This window comes from Pogoniulus pusillus, chromosome 6 (assembly GCF_015220805.1).
Source record: "Pogoniulus pusillus isolate bPogPus1 chromosome 6, bPogPus1.pri, whole genome shotgun sequence".
Lineage (NCBI taxonomy): Eukaryota > Metazoa > Chordata > Aves > Piciformes > Lybiidae > Pogoniulus > Pogoniulus pusillus.
In genome coordinates, this window is record NC_087269.1 from 37,306,757 (window position 1) to 37,333,208 (window position 26,452).

The 26,452-nt window shown below is 43.3% G+C and overlaps 1 protein-coding gene across 1 annotated transcript; it reads left to right on the top strand.

Annotated features, from left to right (window-relative positions):
• Positions 1–455: 455 nt before the first annotated feature.
• On the top strand, positions 456–24,235 carry ABRAXAS2 (abraxas 2, BRISC complex subunit). The gene is made up of 9 exons (XM_064145288.1): positions 456–538; positions 2,323–2,413; positions 6,172–6,208; positions 9,373–9,439; positions 11,585–11,775; positions 12,815–12,934; positions 13,569–13,653; positions 15,739–15,853; positions 22,023–24,235. The coding sequence occupies exons 1-9, from the start codon at positions 467–469 to the stop codon at positions 22,487–22,489; spliced, it is 1,245 nt and encodes a 414-aa protein (XP_064001358.1). The 5' UTR covers positions 456–466; the 3' UTR covers positions 22,490–24,235.
• The last annotated feature ends 2,217 nt before the right edge of the window (positions 24,236–26,452 follow it).

The following is a 26,452-nucleotide window of genomic DNA, read 5'->3' on the forward strand; positions in this document are numbered from 1 at the left end:
CAGCCTAGAGCATCTGGCTCGCTGCGGATGGCATGGAGCTGGCCCTTACTTGCCTCACTGTGCCAGGACGGAGCCTGTGCCCAGCCTAGAGCATCTGGCTCGCTGCGGATGGCATGGAGCTGGCCCTTACTTGCCTCACTGTGCCGGGACGGAGCCTGTGCCCAGCCTAGAGCATCTGGCTCGCTGCGGATGGCATGGAGCTGGCCCTTTCTTGCCTCACTGTGCCGGGACGGAGCCTGTGCGCAGCCTAGAGCATCTGGCTCGCTGCGGATGGCATGGAGCTGGCCCTTTCTTGCCTCACTGTGCCGGGACGGAGCCTGTGCGCAGGGCGAGGAAGGCTCCAGCACTCGCGGCCCCTGTGCGCACGGCACTACAGTTCCCAGGGGTCTCCGCGGCGCTGCCGGAAGTGGGCGGGCAGGCGTGCCCGCGGTGCCTTATGGGCGCGGCGGCGGCGGCTGTCTGCATCATGGCGGCTTCCATCTCGGGCTACACGTTCAGTTCCGTCTGCTACTACAGCGCCAACAGCAGCGCTGACCACGTACGTTCTGGAGGCCGCAGCCTCCCGGTGCTGCGAGGCGGGGTGCCGCTTGGGCGTCGGGGTTCCCTTCTCTCCCCGAGCAGCGTTGAGGCGGGGCCGGGCCCCGGCCGGCGGTAACGGCCCCGTTCGGCTCCTGCCGGCCTTATCGAGGTGTCCCTTGCCGGCTGAGGTGTCTGCGGGGTGCTGCCCGCTCCCGACTTGGCAGGAGGTGGGGAGGTGGCTGCAGACCCCCTGTGTCCCGCTGCCGGCGGGGCCGTGGGCCCTCCTGCGCGTCTGGGGCACCGCTGGGCTGGCGGCGGGCGCGGAGGCTGGGTCCTGCCGGTGTGGGGCTCCCGCATGACACCCGGGAGGCTGGGTCCTGCCGGTGTGGGGCTCCGCATGACCCCCCGGAGGCTGGGTCCTGCCGGTGTGGGGCTCCGCATGACCCCCCGGAGGCTGGGTCCTGCCGGTGTGGGGCTCCCGCATGACCCCCCGGAGGCTGGGTCCTGCCGGTGTGGGGCTCCGCATGACCCCCCGGAGGCTGGGTCCTGCCGGTGTGGGGCTCCGCATGACCCCCCGGAGGCTGGGTCCTGCCGGTGTGGGGCTCCCGCATGACGCCCGGGAAGCTGGGTCCTGCCGGTGTGGGGCTCCGCATGACCCCCCGGAGGCTGGGTCCTGCCGGTGTGGGGCTCCCGCATGACCCCCCGGAGGCTGGGTCCTGCCGGTGTGGGGCTCCCGCATGACCCCCCGGAGGCTGGGTCCTGCCGGTGTGGGGCTCCCGCATGACGCCCGGGAGGCTGGGTCCTGCCGGTGTGGGGCTCCCGCATGACCCCCCGGAGGCTGGGTCCTGCCGGTGTGGAGCTCCCGCATGACGCCCGGGAGGCTGGGTCCTGCCGGTGTGGGGCTCCCGCATGACCCCCCGGAGGCTGGGTCCTGCCGGTGTGGGGCTCCCGCATGACCCCCCGGAGGCTGGGTCCTGCCGGTGTGGGGCTCCCGCATGACCCCCCGGAGGCTGGGTCCTGCCGGTGTGGGGCTCCGCTGTAGTTCAGCTCCTGTAGCTTGCAGTGCAAACCCGATGTATTTCCAAAGCCCCGTCTTGTTGACAAACTTACAGTCTGAGCTTGCTGTTGTCTCTACGCCGGGAAATGATGCGCTGCTTTCCATGCTTATGTCAGAAGCACCTGAGTCCTGCTTATTCTTCCTCATTTTGGCCGGGGATGAAAAAAAACAACAAAACATTTTATGCGTTTTATGCTCCCTACTATTGTTCAAGGGACAGCCCAATCTCTGCGTGTAGATTTGAATGAGCCTCTGCAGGTATAAACTCCCAAGCCTTGGGGGAACAGAGCAGCAGTGGTACAGTGCAACTCAGTGGTTGAAATCGGTCTTAAAGGTCTTTTCCAACCCAAGCGAGTCTACAATCCTATGTGCAGACCTCCTCCTCACCCACTGTGTGCTTGCATGGCCTGAACTGGAGGCAGAGTGCCCCTGTTTAATCTGTGCCTGCGTTATACGTGTTGTGTGTTTACCTAGGAAAGCTTTTGATGATTTCAGTTTTTCATTTTGGGGCAGTTTACTCCTGTAGGGTTGTGAAAGGATATTTACAAAGTAGAAAATCAGCCGTGGTAAACCTAAGCACAAGTTATACCTCCTGCAGCTCAGATCTATGTTTCAGATGAGGTATTTGTTTTAATGTTTCCCTGGGATACTAAGTTACAGCAAATGACTGTGTGTGCAGTGTGGTGCTTTGGTGTTTTTGGTTTGTTTTTTTTTTAGTCATTTCTTTTCTTCTTTTAAAATTGTAGGAGGGATTTCTGCTAGGAGAGGTGAGGCAGGAGGAGACGTTTAGCATTAGCGACTCGCAGATCAGCAACACTGAATTTCTGCAAGTGATTGGTAAGTAGCACAACTTGGAGAAGTTCTGAAGGAAGCACTGTAATGTTCAGAAAAATTCAAGTGTTTGGTTTGTGAGACCTGCACAGGGTGTTCCAGTCTTTCAGATTCACATTTCCTATGGTGTTGGTGTGTTGTGATTGAGATGTGAGGAGAGGAAACAGTATCACCAAAGTTGGAAGAGACCTCACAGATCATCAAGTCCAACCCTTTACCACAGAGCTCAAGGCTAGACCATGGCACCAAGTGCCACGTCCAATCCTGCCTTGAACAGCCCCAGGGACGGCGACTCCACCACCTCCCCGAGCAGCCCATTCCAGTGCCCAATGACTCTCTCAGTGGAGAACTTTCTCCTCACCTCCAGCCTAAATCTCCCCTGGTGCAGCCTGAGGCTGTGTCCTCTTGTTCTGGTGCTGGCCACCTGAGAGAAGAGAGCAACCTCCTCCTGGCCACAACCTCCCCTCAGGTAGTTGTAGGCAGCAATAAGGTCTCCCCTGAGCCTCCTCTTCTCCAGGCTAACCAATCCCAGCTCCCTCAGCCTCTCCTCGTAGGGCTGTGCTCAAGGCCTCTCCCCAGCCTCGTCGCCCTTCTCTGGACACGCATCTCAATGTCCTTCCTAAACTGGGGGGCCCAGAACTGAACACAGTACTCAAGGTGTGGTCTAACCAGTGCAGAGTGCAGGGGCAGAATGACCTCCCTGCTCCTGCTGCCCCTTGCTAGATGCAGGAGATTTACGCCTCTCTTTTTGTGGAGGCATGATTGTTCATTGAAGACATTTATCAGCATTTCACAATTATTTATGAAACTATTAATAATTTTTTTTGGTCCTGCAGGGAGTGTCCTGCTTGATACAGTTGCCTAAGAACAAGCATGTGCTCAAAATAAAATACCTACATTGCTTGATTTTAAAATACTGAAAGGGAACAAATTTTCAGGAGTTGTTTTCCTGGACATCTGGTAGTCGATGTCATCGTGAACTGCCACAGCAAGATTCATCAAGGGATATTTGTCAAACTACTGCCAAGCATAAGGACCATGTAGCTGACTTGGTGTAGTGAACAGACAAAGAAGATCTAAGATCTTGCTGTTAAGTGTTCTTGGTCCAACTAGGTATTTTTATATGTGAGAAGCTGTTGGATGTTTTTAGCGCTGTGGTTCATAGAAACTGGGAAACTCCTGGAAGAAAATGGATTTTCCTGTGTCTGTATACATAACCTGATGTGAAATGCATCTAAGATTATTCTTCAAAAACTCAAAGCTGGCTTTATGGATCTGATTCTAGAAGAGTTGTGCAGACACAAAGATTAGCTAATGTTGCTCTGATACAGAACCAATGACCTGTGAATGTATCTGCCATACTGTGGTACATATAAAGCTTCTTGTCATATTAAGTAGTGATGACTGACTGTACAAGAATCTAGGTTTCCTCTTCCACTTACTCCTGAGGAAATGTAGGTGAGAAATTGACTCTATGAAGTGTCAATTATTACTAATTAATTGAGATAAATTACACAAAATAAAGGCATAGGACTCTTTTTATGTGGTGTGTAAATGATCACTATCACAGTGTTATATAAAGGGAGGCAACAGGTAGCTGTGTCTGCAGACAAAATCTGGCATCGCCAGTCAGTGGCGACTTTCCTTGGTCATTGCTGATGGTGTCCTATGTCAGTGTCACCAACTGTAGCCTCACTGGAGTGTCATAAGGCAAGTAGTAGAGGTTACTTGCTTTCTCTAACTGTTACACATGCTTAGGTACAGCTGTTTTCTGAAAAGGGAAATGATCCACTACTGGAGATATTCTGAAGATTAACTCTTGAACTCCAGTTTGGTTTGTGAACTGAGGTTGATGATTTTGGCTTGCCCAGGGTGATAGGACAAGAGGGAATGGATTGAAGCTTGAGGAGGGTAGATGTAAAGTGGATATTAAGAAGAAATTATTTACAGTAAGGGTGGTTAGATACTGGAACAGGTTGCCCAGGGAGGTAGTGGGTGTCCCCTCCCTGGAGGTGTTCAAGACCAGGCTGGATGAGGTCTTGAGCAGTCTGGTTTAGTAGAAGGTGTCACTGCCCATGGCAGGGAGGCTGGAACTGGATGCTCTCTGGAGGTCCCTTCCAACCCCTAACATCTGTGATCCTGTGATCTTTAAGGTCTCTTCCACCCCATACCATTCTATGAATTGAGGCAATTCTATGATTCTGGGGCGCTGTTATCATAGATGACTTTTAATGCTCTGCTGCCTCAAAGTTTAGGAGTAGTGTTTCAGTGTGTATATATATGTGGGGTACATACTAGATATATTAAAAATAAGTCTGTGTAGAGTTTAGGTTTAGAATGATGTCTGCTTCATGTGTTCTGAGCAGTAAGCTTGTTGTTTCCTGCTTTCAAAATACAAGGTCTGTGTAGCAATGTAATAACCTGCAAATGAGATCTGTTATTCTCAGTCGTTGCTGTCATTAGATTTGGTGGAAGAAGTTTCTCTCAACTGGTATTATTACACTTGCTGGTTTTGTTTAGCAGACTGTTTCCACAGATCCCACTATGCCAGTGTGAAAATATGGGATTGATAACACTTTGAAACCATTCCAAAGAAAGGAAGTCAGTAACTGAACAGCAGCATCCTGAGGAGTTCTTACTAATGGATGGTTTCTCAGGCAGTATGCCTGCTGTGGCTGCTCAAGGCCTTGTTTTGATACTGCCTAAATATGCTGAGATGCTAATGCCTGCAGTCTGTTGTTCATGAGAACTGTGATCTGGGACTGACTCTGCTGAGATGGCAATCCTGAGCAGCCTGCGACTCTCATCACAGCAGGTGGTGAGTCACTCTCCAGGAAGGAAAAGTCTAAATAGAGTTGTTGCTAAACACTTCAGCGGGGTTCTGATAGAGAAGCTTGAAATAGTACTACAGAAGTGCTAGCTAGTCAGAGCAAATCGTTTCAGACAAAAGTTACATGATCAAGATACACAAATAAATGAGAAGCTACACTTTAGAATGAGTCGGAGGAAAATTTTAAAGAAGCACCAAACTCCCCCCACAGAAAAGTAAGTTGTGCTCAGTGTTAGATAATGCAGGTCGGATTTTTGCTCTCTCCTCTCTTCTCCAGGTTTACTGACATGTTATAACCTTTGTTGCTTAAACATCTTGGCACTTACTGCAGCCTCTTCAAAGGAGACAGAATACTGCCATGACTCTTAAATACTTCATATAACCCTTACAGATTGCAGCAAACCGTTTTGGAGTGGTGTTTAACTCCTTTACTCTTCACAAATTCTATTTACCTTGCCTCTTTCAATACTCCAGTGTATAATGTTTAGTGATTCCCTTAGTGATTCCCTTCCCCATCCTTTTTTTATTTGCTGCTGCTATTAACAGTGTGGATAAATGCAAGTAAACTCCTGTAAAGGTGTATGAAAAATTAAAGAGTCAAAAGCTTTTGTGAGGAGGTTACAAGTAAAAGTAGTGTAAAAATGTATATTTGAGGCTCAGATAGACATAGATCTATCTGAGCAAGTGTATGTCTTGCTTATTGTCGTAACATTCTCCTCTGTGAAACGGCAGATAGGAAGGAAGAAACTTGTTTTCCAGGCATGATGCTGTGTCATCAAGTGTTGCTGAGACATTAAGGGCAATGTGTGGTCTGGCACAAATGTTAATTTGCTCAGGAGCTGTGATGTGGAAAGTTCATGCAAGATATGCCACTACAATGCCTCTTTACCTTGAGCAGTTGGACATATGTCTCTCTTTTTGTTTATTGTTGCAGAAATCCATAATCATGAGCCTTGTTCAAAACTCTTTAGGTAAGCATTTTCTCTTGTCCTCCTGTGTTGGCTGCAGAATACAAAACTGGTAGCTCACTGAAATATATTTGCATTTTAAATGTATCTACCAATGTTTGCTTTGTTGGTTTATCTGATTTTGATCCGATGAGACAGAAATACATGCAAAAAGCACCAACCATGACAATGAATGTGTGAGCTTACAGTTTTAGTAGTGCTGGCAGACTTAGTCCTCTTATCTTTTTGAAATTCTACCTCATGTAGCTGGTGGAGGCAGGATGGCAGCAGATCAGATCATGTGATAATTAGAATAAACATCAAGACAAACTTAAATTATTGCAGTCCTAGGTCAGCCCTGCCTGGGCTTGATTGGTCACACAATGCCTTGTGTGCCCCAGGCTTAGTAACGTGCTAACAAGGTGTTTTGTAATTAGTTACATTGACTTGCACCAACTAATTATTCTGAAACTTTCAGCTTATTAGCTGTTTTGGCCTTCTGTTTTTTTTTGTATTCCAAAATTTACAATTAAATATAAGTTTAATAAATTCTATTTAAGAGCTTTGATCTATTCACAGGATGTTAGGCATTGGAAGGGATCTCTGGAGATCGAGTCCAGCCACCTAAGCCAGATCAGGACCATGTAATTCAGTGTAGGTTGCATAGGAGTGCATCCAGATGGATGTTGAAAGTCTCCAGAGAAGAAGACTCCACAACCTCTCTGGGGAGGCTGTTCCAGTGTTTTATGACCCTCACAGTCAAGAGGTTCCTCCTCATACTGAGGTTGAATTTCCTGTGCTGTAGTTTACATCCATTGCCCCTTGTCCTATCACAGGGCACAAGTGAGAAGAGGCTGCCCCTTCTTTCCAGACACCCAGCGCTCAGATATTTGTAAACATTTATTAAATCCCTTCATGGTCTTCTCCTCTCCAGACTAAAAAGCCCCATGTGTCTCAGCCTTTCTTCAGTAAGGCAGTGCTCTAGTCCCTTAATCATCCTTGTAGCCCTCACTTGGATTCTGTCAAGTAGGTCACTGTCCCTCTTGAACTGGGGAGCCTGGAACTGGATGCAGTATTCCAAGTGAGGTCTCACCAGGGCTGAGCAGAGGGATCTGCTGGACACACTGTTCTTAATGCAGCCCAGGGTACCACTGGCCTTCTTGGCCATGAAGGTGGATTGCTGTCCTGTGGATAACTTCTTGTCTACCGTGTAGCTTTTCCCCACAGCCTTCACTTGTTATGTGGTGATGGCTTCTAAATTGCTGTCTAGAAAGTCTTTTTAGAAGAAATTCCCAATTAATCTCCTCTTGTCTTTATGTGTGGCTTTCCAGCCAATTAAGAAAACACAGTACCTTGGATATTATGATTGACATTGGTTACATTAGAGAAAAAAGCTGCAGTCTGTTATTTGCTGCCTGATAATTACAGAGAGGGAGCTCTTAGCCCAGTGATTTAAATGCTGGAGACTCTACACATCAAGATAATATCCCACTGTCTAGTAGACTCTTCCTGGTTCCTAGTGATGCTTTATGCAGCACATATCAAAACCAGTCACGTTTGCTGCTTCTTGCCAGTTAAGAAATGAGTTGTTAGTAACTGAGCTAATGCAGGGAGGGGCAGAAGCCTGAATTTCACTGCATGCTTTTTGTACAAACAAGTGTGATTTTATTTACTTCAGAGCACAGGGGAAAGCTCTTCCATCTCTTGACGGCTTTTATCAATGGCAGAGCATGCTGGTGGTTTCTCTGTTCCATTAGATGTAGCAGATGCTGGTTTGGGGCCATTCTACCTCATCCTTTTGATATAATATAAGTGTAGCCAGTCTCTGAGGAGGGCTATTGCTCATCCACTCTGCATTCCTCTAAGCTGGCACTGCTGATGCTGAGTACAACAGGCTCAGTTCCAGTGCTCTTACTAACATGTGGGAGCTGAATAAGAAGCAAGGATTTTAAAAGGGCTGATTTATGTCTGTGCAGTCTTCAGATGAAGGCATTTTGTTACACACTAGTTGCTCATCCCAGAACAAAATTTTTCTGGTAAAGCATTGAAAGAGAAAGAATTTGATATCCATAATTTACAAGAATGTATAAATATTGTAAATATGAATTGGCAACATTATGCACAAATTATGCAGTATCTCTAATTAGTAACTAATTGTAGTCTTAATATTCACAATAATTTGCATCTGGAAACATTTTATTTCCAGGCTTATTTACCAGTTAAGTGCTAAGTTTGGCATTTTCTGTTGTGTGTTATTTTCACAACCCACCCCCCCCAAGAGCTGAGATCACAGACCTCTAAACCAGAGTGTTTTTCTGCACTGCTTTAGGTGTTAGCAATGTCAGCTCTTGAAAGAAACTAAGGACTTGGCAGTTAAGTCAAGGAGGACTCTATTTTGAAATGTTTTTCCTTTTGCCATGAGGTGTGGCTGACTTGAATTTATAATCCTGTCTCTGTAGATAGATAGATTTATAAATTCTGAAGTCTGGCTTATTCTCAAATTAACTATATCAGGGTTTAGGCCTCAATTCTGTAAGCAGAGCTATATGAAAGACTGAGACTCCTTGGTTTCTTGCTGACCTCAGCATAACTGTTTTGGCTTCAAGGGTCCAATCATGTGAGCTTAACTGCAGGACTGGAGCTCAAGAAGCTGGTTTGTAGCTGTATGTAAAACAGCCTTGCTTTCCTTTCTTCTTTGGCAGGTAGACCTCTTATTGCCAGGGCAGGCTTTTACAGAATGCTGGTCAACATGCAGTTCCACAGTCCATTTCTGTACACACTGCCAGGAAAATAACAGGCATTAAAGTAATGTGTACACATCATTTTAAAACTAAAAATCACAGGCATTTTCTCTTTCGTTACTAGAGGTTTGAAAGAGCTTAGATTTTTCACACCAGCTATCCTTACACATCTAATTTAAATGCTCTGCACCTTCCTCTGTAAACTACTTGTCTCTGTTAGCTGGGCAGTCAAACCTAGGCTTCAGCTGTGCTCTGTATGGCACCAAAGTTGGGTATCCTAAGTAGGTGATGTGAATCCTGTGTTGATAAAGGTAAAGCTTAAAAAAATTCTTTGTACTGTATAAAATGCCATCTATTTGAAAAACACTCAAAAGTATTATTTAATGTAAGTCCAATGTGTGTGTGTAGACACTGTACCTACCTTTCTCTCTCCCTTTTTGGTTCAAGCTTTTATGACTACGCAGGCAAGGTTAATGAGGAGAGTTTGGACAGGATTCTTAAGGACCGAAGAAAAGTAAGTTTTCTCTCTTTTCCTCCTGTTGTAGTCATTAGAGCCTATCATTGGAGTGGGTTTGGAAAGCAAACCAAGGTAGTTAACTGGAAGAAATATTTTCATTCACAGGCCTGATGGTGTCTTTTCATCCAAGGTTTATTCTCTACAGAAGTTGGTGGATTTGTGGTGCTTAGGTTAAATTTGGGGAAATGTCTCAGTATTCTGAGAAAAGGGAAAAAAAAAAAGGCAAAGGATTTAAGTTTAGACCTCTGGAAGTGAAGGGCTGGTAGTAACCCACTGCAGCTTCTGAGCATAATGATTCTTTGCTGCTGCTGCTGAAACCAACAACAATGCAGCTGATCTGAAAATCTGTTCTAAGGAGTTCATTTAGGAGTTGCAATGACACAGCCTGGTAATTGCAATTTTGCACTGTCAGTTTTAAACTGGAAAAACAGTTTTGTCAGTTATGCCAGATGTTGTTCTAGCTTTGTAATGAGTATGTTATTAGTAGCACAGCTGGTATTAAATTTCAGTGATTATTTGGAGAAGAGTTGAACTATTTTTAAGTGCTTCAATCCATACTTGCAGTGTCTTTCTACCCAAGACCTCAGAGAGCAGAGATGAAGTTGTAGTCCTGTAGGTAGTGATGTGAATTCACCTACCAGCTTGCTCTGGCAAAAGGATGGATGACTGACCTGCTCAGTTCAGTTGGTGGCAGCAGTGGAAATGGTTAGACCTAGCAGAAAAGAGCCACCAATGCATAAATTTGGCTTAACAGATCTGAGTAGTGTCAGAGCTAGTACAAGGTAGAGGTGGTTAGAACAAGAACAAATCAATGTCTTCCACAAAGCAGCAGCAAACCAGTGTTGTTCCAGCTGCCTGTAGAACTGCCACTTGCATTTCACTGGTGGCAGAACTCACTGCCAGGGCTGGACTTGTTGAGATTTCTGTCCTCTCCAGGTGAGTGAGGTGTAACTTTTTGTTACTCTGGTCTGAGTAACAATGCTGAGAGTGTGACTTGATTACCATCATGCAAAGTGTGTAATGGCAGTTGCTCAGTTGCTGATTGAATGTGCAGTACTGGATTTTCTGTTCACCTCACTTGCCTGAACTGTTGACTTCTGCTTAATGTTTGAAGGATCTTTAGTCCTAAATCGTTAGAGTGGTGCAGAAGTTGCACCGTGCTTTTTTTGTCTCTTTCTTCCAGCAAATGCTCTCACAGCAGGCTCCTCTGTGTGTTACAATGTATTTATGCTTAGTGCCTAGGTGTTTTGTGTGTATATTTGTATACAGATGCGTTCATCTCTATGCTGAAGTTCACAGTCTAAGGTCCTGAGCTCTGTAACCCCATAATTATTCTAGAGCACTTCAGAGGGTGCTAAGTTCCCCTTTAGGAGATAAGGCAAACCCCATCATTTAAAAATACTTGTCTCCCACTAGATTTCAGTTAAATACTGTTTTGTTAGGAGCCTCTGGCAAGTTTCAATTCCTCTTTTATTTTTTCCTGCTTTCTCAACACAGATAACACAAATGTGGTGTGACAAAAGCACCACACATTTAACAACTAATTGTCATAGTGTCAGGACAAACAGTGCTGTCTGGGAACCAAGACAGTCTTGTGTTGTCTTTTGTTAGCAAATAAGTGTATTTTCTTACATTCAGAGTAACTAATTGTATAGATTTGCTACAAAAAGTTGAAGGCAGTGCTTCCAGTTCTAATTAACACAGTCATTTTATTGTTTAGTGTGTAGGATCTGCTCCATCCTCTTGAATATATACGTGCATCAATACAAATACAGAGTCAATTGAAATATTCAGGCTGAAGAAACCCCCCCTATTTGCTGTTGCAAAACAGCTTAAGTACAATAATATGAAGATGCACCAAGGTTTGCTACCCAGGTTAGACATTTGAGGTGTATTGGAAGTGGGTTCTTGAATGTCAGTGGGAGCACACAGCAGTTTGTAAACACAGTGAGGTTGATCAATTAATGGTCGTGTTGGAACAGGATGTCTCTTGTTTGAGGTTAAGTGCAAGGCTCTAGTAACCTGTTGGCTACTTAAAGTGATACCACAGTTTTAGTAGCTTTCTTACTAGAAGGTAAATCTGTATCCTTTGGTTAATACTTGGGATTTGTTTTTTGTTTTTCTGCTGCACTTTGATTACAGAATGTCATTGGATGGTACAGATTTAGGAGAAACACTCAGCAGCAAATGTCATACAGAGAACACATCATTCACAAACAGCTGACACACATCCTTGGAGTGCCTGATCTTGTCTTCCTTCTCTTCAGCTTCATTTCCACTGCAAATAACTCCACGCATGCTTTAGAATATGTGCTTTTTAGACCAAACAGAAGGTGAGCAATATCTGCACATCAACCAGTCCTTGTTTTATTTTCAACTTTGTACAATCACACCTCTTCCCTGGAGGTGTTCAAGATCGGGTTGGACAAGACCTTGAGCACTCTGGTCTAGTTGTTTAGAAGGTTTCCCTGCCCATGGCAGAGGGCATAGGGATGGAGGGGTTGGAACCAGATGATCTTTAAGGTCCCTTTCAATCCAAATTATTCTATTATTCTATGAAGGTTTAGTGTTTGTCAAATAATGTCTTGATGTATGTAGTGAGGACAGCTTCTTTTTTTTCTGTGCAAGTAGTTTATCAGTTAAAGTTTGATGGTGAGCAAAAGTTCTTTTCAGTCTTTAAATATTCAGCCAACAACATCAAAAAAAACAAACCAAAACATTTTTTAAGACAAATCAGGTGTTGCTACTGTGTTTCATGTGATAGACCTGAATGTGGCTTCATAGAATGGTGGGAGCTAGAAGGGACCTCTGGAGATCTAGTCCAACTGCACTATGAAATCAAGGTCACCCCCAGCTAGTTGCTCAGGGTCACCGTGTCCAGTCAGCTTTGGAATCTCTCTGGAGAAGGAGACTCTACAACCTCTCTGGGCAGCCTGCTCCAGTGCTCTGGCACCCTCACAGGAAAGAGTATCTCCTCCTATTCAGATGGAATATCCTGTGTTCTAGTTGATGCCTTTTTCCCCTTATCCTGTCACTGGGCACCACTGAAGAGAGTCTGGTCCCATCCTCTTGCCCCTCACCTTTTAGATAGTGATAACCTTCACCCTTCTTGGTAGCTTGAATGCACAATTAAAAGGTTTTAAGTGGTACAGGGTCTGATTCAAGAGGGGGCTTGATCACATGTTTATTTTGAACACAACTTTTAATATTTAGCAGCTTTTATAATAAACCCAATGCAGAAGCTTTACAATTGTGTTCAACTCATGATTGTGTTCAGTGCATGATGATGTGTTGTGCATCAGGGAGATGGGAGAATATCAAAGCTATTGTAAATAATATCAATTAAGAAGTCTTTCTGAACTTTCTCCACAGGTATAATCAAAGGGTGTCACTTATGATTCCCAATCTAGGCAACACTAGTCAACAGGAGTACAAAGTTTCTTCAGTGCCAAATACTTCTCAGAATTATGCCAAAGTTATTAAGGAACATGGGTAAGGATATTTCCTTTGCAAATGAAGAACAGTCATCAAGCTCTGTGTTCTGTACCTTCCAAAGAATGCTACAGATGTGCATTGCAAGCAGGAAAAATATGGTTCTGGAGGAGAATGGTCGCTTCCTACTGTGCTTTTGTCCTGCTTCAGATAGAATCTTCTAGAAGAAGGTGCACTAATTGGAACAGATTTTATGTGGCCAGTCTGTACTGTGGGCTTTGTGGCTGGAAGCTTCTTACTTGATTTCCACCCACCCTTCCCAAGGCATTCTGTGTGGAAGCTTTGATGTAGAGCTTGAACTCTGATGTCTGGTTCTTTTTGCAGCATTTAATTAGAGTTACTTAAATGCAAAGTATCTCTTTTGGCTGCTAACAATGGAGTGATACAAGCTTAAGATTTCTGCATGAGTTTAATCTTCATCAAACAGCACTTCATAGTTCTGGAAGGAATTTTGGTGTTGCATATGCTGTTCTCTAGGTTTTGGTTCTTGAGAGTATGGTATGTTTTTAGCAATATAAAATAAAATCCATTTTAGAAATACAGTGCTAATTTTTAACAGCAATTGAAGCACAGCATGAGCTGGGAACTTGTGTTGTCTTTCCTAACAATTTCTGCTTTTCTTTCTTTGCTTTAGTACTGATTTTTTCGACAAAGATGGAGTGATGAAGGACATCAGGGCTATCTATCAGGTTTACAATGCACTTCAGGAAAAAGTACAGGTAACTTCCTTTACTGAGTACAGATAACTATCAATTGTGGCATCTTATGTTTGTCTTTTGGTTAAACCAGAGTGGAGGAGGTGGAGATTTTTAGAGCTCATAAACAATTGATGAACTGCAGGAAAAGAAGTTTGACTTCAATAATGAAATATGTCAGTTTCCGTTTAGTGTGCATTTGCTGTGGATGCTGTAAAAGTGGCTGATACAAACATCGTCAATTCTTTCTCTTGCAAGTTAAAATGATTTAACACTCAGTGATTTCTGGGAGACACTAGCTATTTTTAAGATTGTGTTGAAGGAAAGCCTTGCTGAAGGCTGTAGGGATTTGCACAGGTTTAAAGGCTTGCCTCTGTGAGTTTAAAAATTGCTCTTGGTATGTAGCATTCAGCAAAGAGCTCCATCTGTTAGTTAAAACTTGTGAATGCTTTGTGTGGAGCACGAGTGAATCCTGCTCCAAATGTGGCAAAGCATCTGAAAGTGCCTTGAGTGTCAAATCTACTAAATGTAAGCTTGTCAGTTCACAGCTTGTCCTGTGTGAAGAGCAGCAGAGCTGTGCTGCCTCGGGAGCACACACATCTGCTAATTGTGCTGTAGTCACAGCTTATTTCCAGGCTTTCCCCTTACATCTGCCCTGGAGGGATTTGTGTCTCTACTCCTGCTGGTTGGCACAGAGCAGAGAACAAGGCAGCAATTGCTCCAGCCATGCCATGACCTTGCTTGCATAGGTGAACTGCTGTTTCTCAGTGGAAGCTTCTGTTCTCTAACGGGCCTTGTGAGGGGGGTAACTTTCACTGAGAAGGCAGATGGCTTTCATTTCGGCTCCATTTCAGGAGACATGAAAATTTATTTCCAGAGGTCTCTCCCATTAGCTAATGGTGTTGTTCTGTAACATGTCTTTGCCACGAGCATGTGTGTCCTTTTATGCTCTTACTCTTATTTCAATCATTGCCTGGAAAAATGGAAAATGTAGTATCACTAGGAAGTTGTCTTCCTGTTTAAAACCATGATTCTGTTGTATTTCACCATGTAAGTCATGCTGCTATATGTTGTCTACAGAGTTTAAAAGTGACTTGGGTGTTAGCTAACTTGAGGAGCTTTTTATCTCTAAAATTACTGTTTCACGGAGAATATTACAAAACTGAGAAGAAGTTTTCTGGTAAAGCAGCTGAGACTTATTTGTGTTATTCACCAGTTAGTTTTATAAACCAATTAGGTTTAAACTTTGTATCTACTTTTTAGAAGTTTATAGGACTGAAAGCATAGTTAAATGTTTTTCAACTCTCTAGGTGAGATCACTAATAGTTTAACTTGGAGAAGAAATAGTAACTGACTAATGGCTTCTTGTTCAACAATCATCAGTGCTTTTAGAGCTGCATACTCCTCAAAACTCATAATGTTTAATGCTGAGGAACAACATTTAATTCTTAGAGTGGTAAAGAGTATGCAGTGTAATATGTTCAGCTTAAAAATTAAACCAGTGTTATCCAGAGCTAGTTCTCAACTTAAATCCTTCAATGAAACTTTCACATTCATTCCCAACAAGTATAGGAGACTCATGTTGAAAAATCCATAGGACTTGTTTATTTACTAGAGTTGTCAGGAGATCAGCTTGGCATCCTAAGTTTGAATGTCATACCTCAATTTGAGGTTTCAAACCCCAGTTATTACCTTTATTTGGCAAGACCAAATTGATCTAGTGTATAAGACATGCACCTTTATGCTACACTTGAAAGTCATGCTACTATAGCATCGTTATTGTGCTAACAGCAGTATATTTAACAAAATAAGGGCAAATTTCTTCTACTATCCAGGAAGAACTAACTTTGGATCTTAGTACAAATCTTCCTGTAATGATTAATTATTTGGAAGTAATCAAGTTTTGCTATAATGCATCACTTGGGAGTTGGCAACAGCCAATAAAGAAAACAGTCTTCAGATTGAATATGCTGCTCTGCCACAGTTAACTCTTGCTCTTAGAGTTGCACTTTTAATGCTTATTGTCTGGTAGCAGCTTTATTAATGTTGTCATGAAAGTCCTTCATGTATTCTTGCAACCTCTTGGCATATCTTCTGTTTTTCTCCTAGGCAGTATGTATAGATGTAGAAAAAAGCGAGCGTGTGGTTGAATCTTTTCAAGCTGATGTAAACAAGTTGAAAAGGCAAATCGCACAGAAGAAAAGTGAGAAAGAGCAAGAAATAAGTAAGTTGCCTTTTAATATTTTTGTTGTTGTTTCAGAAGCAGATGCTGTAAGGTCAAAACATGATGGGGAATTATTTTGAGTCGCATTCCTGATAGCTCATAGCAAAAGAAAAATCGCATGGGGATGGGTATGTGAGGCTCAGGGGTGATCTTATTACTGTCTACAACTACCTGAAGGGAGGTTGTAGCCAGGTGGGGGGTGGCCTCTTCTCCCAGGCAAGCAGCAATAGAACAAGGGGACAGAGTCTCAAGTTGTGCCGGGGTAGGTATAGGCTGGATGTTAGGAGGAAGTTCTTCACAGAGAGAGTGATTGGCATTGGAATGGGCTGCCCAGGGAAGTGGTGGAGTCACCATCCCTGGAGGTGTTCAAGAAAAGACTGAATGAGGCACTTTGTGCCATGGTCTAGTTGATTGGATAGGTCTGGGTGCTAGGTTGGACTGGATGATCTTGGAGGTCTCTTCCAACCTGGTTGATTCTATGAATACCTGAACTGTGGTATTTCTGTAGGCGTTGTTCACTGTTAGCAAACTTAAAACACAGGAGAGAGCCAAAGCTGTTGAGAGAGGAAAGAGTCAGCTCTGGAAATAATACAGGAAAAGACTGGTTGTAGCAAAGGAAAGTGGAGGAAAGCCAGGAATGGAAAAGCAAATCTAAACACTGGAGAGAGACTTCTTCTCAAGTATTACATAGAAACAGGCTATTGCATTTATAGGCCAGTAACTATTGATGGGGTTTTGAAATCTTCATTGCCTTGCCCTCTTCCCAGCCCTATAATCAAATACAAGCTCAGCACCAATTAAATTGGAGTTCAGTTATACTACTGGGCATCAGATGAACTGGGTGAAGGGAAATGAGTACTTAAGTCCCTGGAGGTGTTCAAGAAAAGACTTGATGCAGGGAATTATAAAAACAGGCAAAGTCAGGAGTTATAAAAACAGAATTACTTTATTTTCCTGAAAACCCTGGCCCCAAACTATATACAAAACTAGTTTAGGTTTATTGACAGATGCTAGTTTGATCAGGAATTCTTCAGAAGGACATTATGGACAAATACAGAGATTTAGGAAAGCAGGAAATGAAAGAGGCTAAGCTATAAACACAGCTTTACCCCTCGATCAATCGGGCTGAGCAGAGAATTAAGGGAGCAGCAGGCTTTACTCACGTAGATGAGATAGGTGTTCGGCAGTGATCTCTTACCGGATTTGTCTGCTCTCAGCTGCCTCCTGATGCTGCAAGCAATATCCAATAATGTAGATCCAGAAGGCAGAAGCCCAAGGTGAGTGGCAAAGCCGACAAACTCAGAAATGTCTCGAGACATGGCTGCCACAAATCAAGGATTCATGGAAGCGACGCTGTCTCTGCAGTGGCAGGGGAGAGCCAAACTGCTAGGGTCTCCCCGGTCTGAAAGGCAGCCAGGAAGTTGGCTGCTGATATGGTCCAGATAGCTGGTCTGAGTGAGGCCGGTAGCTCTTTCAAAGGACCCCAGGGCTTGTGAAGCCTGCAAGTTTGCACAGAACGGTGCAAAAGTGGGGAGAAGCATCCAAAGGCAGGGACAGTGTAAAACTAAGCACCGTGCAAAAAGGTAGGAGCCGTCCAAAAGTGGGGACAGTCCACAACAGGAATTCTGTCGCAGCAGGAACCTGTCCATATGGGAACTCTTTCAAGACAGGAACCTCTTCACCTTCTCCCTTGCTCTATTTATGCTTTTCTAGACAAAGTGTCCATTTGCCATTTTATTTTACTGAAATAAAAAGGCACCTTTTGCTGTTCTCCCTTCAAGCCTGCAGGGCGGTGGGGGGAAAGCAGTTTTCATGATGCCTTCTCCCCATTCAAACCCAGGGTGGAGGAGGGGGGAAGAAGAAAAGAATTTGGAGTACTCTGGAAGAGGCACTTAGTACCATGATCTACTTGACTGGATAGTACTGAGTGATAAGTTGGACTAGATGATCTTGGAGGTCTCTTCAAACCTGATTGATTCTATGAACGTTGGTGTAGAACATCCAAAATGTTATCTAAATTACTTCTGACCTTGTAGTTTTAATGAGTGTTTTTCACTACTGATTTAGAGGAGACCATTTACATTTTTATCCTCCTCCTACTTTGTACTGACTGAATCTGACCTTAGTCAGCAGTTCTTGTGTTACCTGCTGACTTAGTGGTGAACATGATTAGCATTGAAAACCACTTTTCAGTGTTAAGATAAATCTTCCCAGAAGTCCATTTTGAAGCCATTCCTTTCTTCAGAAGTACCTGTTAGAAAGTAGAAGAAACTATCCAACTACAGAATATTGTTGGAATTTTCCTACTTATTTCAAGCCCAATATCGTTACTGATTGGAATTTCAATCTCTTAAGTTTCAATTCCACAAAGCTACTGAAATTTTGTCCCTCTTGCAGGGTGTTGTGGGGGATTCATTTTATGGGAAGGTGAACTTGCTTATTCTTTGGTTTTTGGAAGGCAATAGAATCGTGATGATCTTCCCTTTCTAGTGGGGCTCTGAAAACAGAAATAACACTGCTGGAAGACCTCTATTATTATTGTGTTATTTTGGTTTTATGTATTCATGGTGTAGATAAGTTCCCTTAAACAATCCACGTTTTTACTAGGGCTGAATTCGCATTCTTTATTAAAAGTACAGATTTTCATAGTACATAGTTTAAGACTAGTAGGGAAGCCAGCAAAAGAAGATAAGATAGACCTTTTGCTGGCTTCTTGTAGTAGCCATCAAAAGATGTATGCTCATCTACTTTTGCTGCTCCGTTAACTTTTTGAATCAGTGAGACCTACTGAGTGAGCATACTTGGCCCATTGCCACACTGTCTCTCCTTCCTAAAATTTGAATGTGGCTTCAGGAGTCTTGTGCTTAGCAGTAGATGTGTTTTGTGAAGGGCCTGGACCTTTCCAAGGAGACATTGCTGATCTAAATTAATTTGTGAGTGTTAAGGGAGCACTTACAACAGAGAACAGGAGCATAGTACAGGCAAATGGGAAGTATTATTTTAAAATATTTAAACCAATACATAATTTATAAGCAGATTACATATTTCAGCAAACACTGTCTCTTTGCTGTGCCTTCAAATAAGCAAATGATCAAATTTTGTAATTTTAGCTATGAGGTGCATTTTTATTACTTGCACATCCTGGTACCTAAAGCCGGCTTAGATGGCTTAACAACCCCAACTGTGTAACAGGCCCCTCTGCTGCTATGACTCAAAATTACTTTCTCCAGGCAGCATGGTACTGAGCGTTTAAAGGCCAAGTTTGATCTGTCAGCCCAGGTTCTTCCTTCTCTGAACCTCAAAAATAAGTTAAGAAGCCATCATCAGGCAGAGGCCATTTGAGAGATGCAAGTGGCATGAGTCACGGCTGTTTCCTGCTTGGCTACAGATGAAACAGCCAGGGAACTGCTACAGTGCATGTTAGGCAGAAGCAGAGATGGGTATTTAGTGTGACTGGAGCTGATCCCAGCCCATATGGCAAGAGCTGGGGGAGGAGGAGGAAGAGCAAGAGCAGTCGGTGCTAGCCTCTAGATACTAGTAGTGAGATGCAAATGCTGAACTGAAAATTTATGCCAGAGCAGATAATCATGTGAGAGGGCTGAAACAAGAAAACATGCAGCTTGTATCTCTGCAATATTTTTAGATGTGAGTAGTTAAATACTGAAGTGGCCTTTTGTTCTTTCACTCTCTCAATATTGGGAGAATTTCCTTGGATTTACTGATTAAGGGTTCCAGTTAATCATTCTCTGGGCTGGAGGAAGAGGGAGCATTTGATTCAAGTTCATGTGGTGGTAGTGCTGTGTGAAAGCTTGTCACTGTGATACATTTTTGGTTAACAAGTCGTGACTTAAATGCTCTAGCACAAAAGTGAGCTGAGACTACTTGCCAGATTACTGAAATAATTTTGTCCATGTAGTAACATGTTCTAGGGCATAGCAATTGCTGTGCAGTTTGCAGGTCTCAGGACCAATCCCCCACAGTTCTCCTATTATGGACCAAAACTGGAGTGCCCTTACGTAGTCACTTAAGGGAATAAGTCCTGAAGTCATTGACTTAAGGCTGAAGAGTTCCTTTATTTTTTCCAGAAATGTGGTTCCACCCTAAGTAGAACTGATTCCATTTTTGTCTATCACCTAGCTGCAGGGCACCTTTTTATATTCCAGTGTCAATTCTGACAGACGTTGGGAGGTTAACAGTCAAAAACTTCAGTCCTCCCAGTGCTTAACAGACCTTCTTGCAAGGAAGTGTCTTCTCGTGTGTGATGCATACTATTCTAAGCTGCTTTCTGCTTTAGCTTTCCACAGCAGCCTCTTGTGTACATAGGAAGACCGAAACTTGTTCCCTCAGTTTTCTCTAATTATCCCAGTTACTGCAGACTTTTCTCTTTGGTCAAAGTCTTCAGACCTCTAATGAGTAACTTTCTTTTGAGGAGTTTCTTCAGTTTATTTCTTAAACTATGGTATTCAAAATTAGATCCAACATTCTGCTTGTAGTTTTACACACTGCAGTACCTGCTGAAATTGTACTGACCTATTTCTCAAGAACTGAGCACACTTAATCCATATTGATATTAAGCATTTACATAAATTAGATTGGATATTGGGAAAAATTCATCCCCCAAAAGGTTGTCAAGCCCTATGGCAGGCTGCCCAGGGAAGTGGTGAAGTCCCCATCCTCAGAGGGATTTAAAAGACATGGAGGTGTAGAATTTTAGGAGATGGTTTAGTGGTGGACTTGTTAGTGCTGGGTTAATGACTGGACTTGATCTTACAGGTCTTTTCCAACCCAAACAATTCTATGATTCTAAGCCAAGAGCAAACCTGTGTTTCTTCTCTGCATCAGGATGTAACTGTCATTCTGCACTTTGTGCAATTCATTATTCCTATGCATCTTGCTTAAATTACTTTCCAAACCATCTAATTTAAGATTACTTTCAAACTCCTGTTCTGATACGCTGTTATACTTGCAGCTATTACTAGCAGAGTACCCTCTGCAATTTTAATAACCTTGTGCTGATTCAGCTCCATCATTTAGGCTGCTAATGTGAGCATAGTTCTGTTGTGGAGCTGTGGGTGTTTCATCTTGATGTATCTTATCAGCGTGGCTGTCAACCATTTTAATTGTTCTTTAACTTTTTAAAATCATTGTAGTGCTTATGTCAGTGCCTGCTTACTCTGAAGCGTGGAGATGCTGTGAAATGATAGAATGGTTTGGGTTGGAAGGGATCTTAAAGATCATCTAGTTCCAACCTCTCTGCCATGGGCAGGGACACCTTCTACTAGACAAAGTTGCTCAAAGGCCCCGTCCAGCCTGACTTTGAACACTTTATACTGTGATACTGTGTGATACTTTCAGGGGTGGGGCATCCACAGCTTCTCTGAGCAACCTGTTTCAGTGCCTCACCGAGCATAATCATGTTGTGCTAACACCAAGACATTTCAGAATGCACTGCTAAATTTGAATAGGACAAAGAACACCTTTTCTGAAGAGCAGGATCTGAGATTTGACAACATGATTGGAGGTAGTGTCTTATATGGTCATCAGGAGTGCCACAAAAATGATTAGAGGGTGGAGCACCTCCCCTGTGGGAACAGGATGTGAGAGTTAGGGATGTTCAGCCTGGAGAAGAGAAGGCTCTGGAGAGACTTTTTAGTGGCCTTGCAGTACTGAAGGGAACCTGCAAGAAAGCTGGGAAGGGATGTTTTCCAAGGGCTTGCAGTGATAGGACAAGGGGCAATAGCTTGAAGAGGGCACATTTGACTGGATATTAGAAAGAAATTCTAAGAGTGATGAAACACTGGACCAGGTTTCAAAGGGAGGTTGTGGATGCCCAGTGGCCCCTCTCTGGAGGTGTTCATGGCCAGATTGGATGAGGCCTTGAGCAACCTGGCGTAGTGGAAGGCGTGCCTTCCTGTGGCAGGGGAGTTGGAACTAGACAATCTCTTCTAACCCAAACCATTCTATAAATTGATACAGAAAATAGGGTTGCCAAATGTGAGTAGTGGAGTCAGAAAAGGAGTACGGAAGTGATACCAGGGATGGACATTTCATGACAACCAGAAAGAGATGAGAGGATGGCTGAGAGCTGGGTAGGGTAGGTTACAGCTAAGTTGTGTAAAGCATGTTGCAAAGTGAGCATTAAGTACACCAATGTTCTTTTGCCTTTTAGGAATGCAACAGGCAATTCTAAGCAGGCAAATGCCGACAGATAACTTGGAGCCTATGTTTGTTCCACGAATGTCCTACACTGGGTTTGCTGTGGAAGGCTGCACACTGGAAGATTCAGATGTGTCTGATCCTCCCCCTCCGTATTCTGATTTCAATGCAACCAGTCAAGAAAGTACTGTTGGTAACAGCCTCCTGGAAAGCAATGTTTTTATGCCTCGACCTCAAGCAGTAGGTTCTTCCAGTTATGTTTCCCCAAATGTAGGATTGAAATATTCTGGTAATGGAGCATCCATGCCATCTTCCCAAAGAGCGGTTGGTGACAATGTTGATGAATCGGAAGACAGTGATTATGAAAACTTGCTTGAACCTACAGAGTCATCTGACAGTGAATACTCACAGACAAGAGATTCACGACCTTCAGCACATCCTGATGGAGACTCCAGGAACACTCACACCTCTCAGATTTGATGGGGAAGGGAGAGAAGAAATCCACATGACACTGGTGTTTTTTTCCCTAATTGTTACAGAGATTTTGGGGATTTAACCTGGAGGAAAGGAACTACACAGAAATGTAGAAGACTTGCACTAGATGGTTTATCCCCCCACCCCCCCCCCCAGTGATACATTTTGCAAGTTTTATAATGGAATCATTAGGATAATCAAGTTGTACTAATACTGATGAGGTGGTTGGATGTACTGGTAAACTTTAGGCAAAATGAAATTTATAGAGATCTTGTAGCTTTTGTTGCCGTATCTTCTTGTAAGACAATAAATTGGGATGTAGTAAAAACTAAGCACAGTTAGTCAACAAAATAATGTTCTCAAATCAAAACTTACCTCTTGCACTATCATGCCTTGAATTTTAATTTTTGAAAGGGAAATAAATCTTATCAGCCGCCTTCAGAATAGCTTTCTATGGTAAGCCAAGCTGGCCTTTGCAAGCAGAGAGATTTTGATGGTCCTGAGAAGCCTGATGGCAACAGATGTGGTCCACCTTCTTCTATGGGTGTGGTCTTTGAACAGAGAAAGGGTTTGTTTCAACTTGTTTTTTAACTAGCAGAATGTGTGTGTTTCACTTTGAAATGATGGTTGCCTTTCTTTCTGTAAAGGGTGTGTGGGGGTGGGATGAGATGGCTGGTAAATCATCCAAGTGAATGTCATAAATAGCATTCTGGTTTTGCTGGGTTTACAATGACTTTATGCCACACTAGCCTCGTTTACTGTCTCATTTGTTATTTTAGCATCAATACAAAGTGCACATACAGGAGTAAATGACTGCCAGGAGTAGTAAATCCCATCACAATTGGACTTTGGAGTCTGCAAATTACGAACGTGAGAGACTGCTTCTTGTTTTATTTGCATCTGAGTCTTGGATGTACACTTCTAGACGAGTTACTTTATGTAATGAATAGAAGAGAGGGTAGAAGATTGTTTGGGGAGTCCCCTGGGTTTATTACCTCTCTTTCCTCTGAGTGAAATGTGTAAATGCTTATTTTCATTTGGATTTCAACTACTTGTCAGCAAATTGTCGTTTGAGATAAAGGAAATGTGGTATATTTAGAGAGCTTCGTGTTCAGATGCACTTACTTTTATTTAAATACTGCCTGTATGCTAATGTTGCCCAAAATATGTGAAATTGTGCCACTGAGAAGTTTGTCTTACTGGACTTTATCCCTGATCTGTAAATGAGAAAATGCCCTTTTTAAGATGAGGTTATCTTAAGCATTTTATGGCTTTGAGGTGTGAAAAACCACTTCTTTGGTTTACACCCAGAAGGACACAGCAGTCACTTAAAAATTTAAATATATCTGTTTTACAAAAGACTAAAATTTCAGTCTGTATTGTCTGTGTAGGCAGAGATCTGTTCATTAGCCTCTTCTCGAGCAAAATGACTGGAAAAACACACCTTCTGTCAAGTGATTCCACCTTTAGACATCCAGTGGTCTGGTTTAACTCTTTTTGCATTACTCTCATTAGCCTTAACTTGATGCATTTTGTCTTGGAGTGGTGCAATCCACTTAACAGAGACCATGCTCTGTTGTTACTGCTGGCTTTCTGCAGGCATCTGTGGATCAGGCCTGGAGACTTGTGTGTGTTGAAATCAGGACTGACAAGATGGCAACAAGTGGAGTTTATTCTGCACAGAAACCTGCAAAATGTACATCTCTGACAAAGCAGTTAAATGTGACAATAAAATATTATTTAATCCTGTAACTTTACCCTTTAATATTTATCAGGTTCCACTTGCCAGAAACACAGCTCAGAATGGATGAGATTTGATAAAACCAGTCTGTTTGTAGGGATTGGATGGAGGGGGGAGAGGGTAGCACTATACCCTCTGTGCCTGTTATGCATCCTAGTAGTATTGTGCTACAAAAATCCTCACGTTCTGGTGTGTTTTAGTAACAAACATCTGAAGTTTTGCCTGTTTTTACATGTATGTAGGTGTTTGGAGGAGGAACAAGTAGGTGACAGTGTCCTCTCCCCAGTGCCTCTCTACAGGTACTTTATTTACTGTACCTGCTTATAACAAAGGGTGTGGGTTTGTTTTAAATTCATACAATGTTCTGGTAAAAATACATAAGTGAACTTGGCAGTTTTTGTTATGCTGCTGTTAAAAATAGTGGTGTTTGTCTGTGGTCAGTCTGAAGGCAACAAGGAACAGCTTTAATCCTTGAGAAAACTGCAGTTTCCCACCCATTAAATACCAGGTTTCTGTATCTGACTCATGAAGAGTTTATTTTGGTGATTTCAAGACCACAAAACCCAGCTGCAAGACCTGTAGCAGTGCCCTGTCACTAACAGGTAGGTGGCATCAAGGAAAAGCTACTTGAAACTGGCTCAGAATCCTGGAGTTCCTCTGATACAGTGAGGTATTTTTCTGGTTTATTGTGAGAAATCTTGACTTGATGTTTCCTTGATTTCTAAATTTGCTTTGGTTTTTCTCTCTTCCTCACCCCTCTCCCCCCATTGTTTATAGCTAGAAGGACAAGAACATGCCATGTGGGAAGTTTCAGTAAGTTGGGAATATATGTACAGAAGAAAGGTTCACCAAGCATTTCTGAAATGAACTGGGGTTGCCACTGTGGGAGTCTCCAAGTCCTCCCTTTTCTTCTGGAATGGCGCATGTTGGCAGACAGAAGCATGAGCATCTTTAATTTTGGTGTAGTTTTGAGTTCTTGTCTACAAGAACTACAGTAAGGGTGGTGAGACACTTCCTTGGAGGCTGCCCGGGAAGGTTGTGGGTGTCCCCCTCCCTGGAAGTCTTCAGGGCCAGGTTGCATGGGACCTTGAGCAACCTGGTCTAGTAGTAGGTGTCTGTGCCCATGGCAGGGAGATTTGAACTAGATGACTTTTAAGGCCCTTTCAAACCCACACCATTCTATGAATCTCTTCTCTACTCTGTGACATTTTACTTGCTCTGACCTGTCCTGAGTTAAAGAGAAGCAAAATGAAGGAAGCAAAAATAAGATGAGCAAGCAAAGACTTGATTAGATTCCCTGTTAAAGTGGAAGGATGCTCCGAACTATACTTCAGATAACTCAGGTCAGCCACTTTGTATCCTGGTTTGAGCTCCTTTTATTTAGGCTTAATGTTTTCAACTGTGACACGTTTAAAGGAATCAGTATTACTTGAGGTCAAATTGACAGCAGTGTTTTGTGTCTTAAACACTGCCCTCTGGTTATGATTACTGTAGGAGGTGTAGAGGGTGCACAGTCATGGAATTTTTGTTTGCAGGTGAACCTCTGCAAATGAACCTGTCTCCTGGGCCAGGTAGGGCTTTCCTTACACTCCCTTTGGTCATACATGAGAAGTTACACCTCTGGGCTTGGTCGGTGCTCGTCTGTCTCTGGGTTGGCAGTCTAACCTTTAGCTTATTTTAAGCCTTTCCATGACAGACTTGATTTGTGTGGTTCTTCCATTACTCTTCCAGTTCTACAAGCAATTTGTAGATGGGCTTGAAAGGTGTAGGCCTCCATGGCTTCCTCTGGTCTTGCCCTGATTTGCTCTTGGTGCATAAAGTTACAGTGGTTTCACATGCAAATGCCTGTCCTATGCACTTACCTGTAAGCATGTACACCTTTGTACTGCTCGCATCTACAGCTCACAGGTTCAGGAAGAAAACAGAAGCTTAATCAGAGTTTCATTAATAAATTGCTTAAATCCTTGGGCACCTGCCCTACACTGTGGTCAGAACAGTGACCCCAACATCATACTGCTCAAATTTGCATTTGTCACATTGGCAAAAAGTTCTCACCTGCTTCAAGTTTCACACCTCATCCAACCAAGTGTAAGGATGTTTGATCAGATTGTTGACTCCTGCATTTCCCTACTCTTCGCTCTTGCTGACCTGTAGATAACATTATTGCATAGCAGCACCTCAGATGAAGTGGCTTCATGGGAGGAAAAAGGAGAGATTCTCTTGCTGTG

What these genes read in the sequence shown, in the direction of transcription:
- ABRAXAS2 (XM_064145288.1), top strand. Translation starts at nt 467, where the DNA reads ATGGCGGCTTCCATCTCGGGCTACACGTTCAGTTCCGTCTGCTACTAC. An exon ending in CTTTTTAGACCAAACAGAAG is followed by an intron (nt 11,776 to 12,814) that starts GTGAGCAATATC and finishes CTTTCTCCACAG; the next exon opens with GTATAATCAAAGGGTGTCAC. An exon ending in TGAGAAAGAGCAAGAAATAA is followed by an intron (nt 15,854 to 22,022) that starts GTAAGTTGCCTT and finishes TTTGCCTTTTAG; the next exon opens with GAATGCAACAGGCAATTCTA.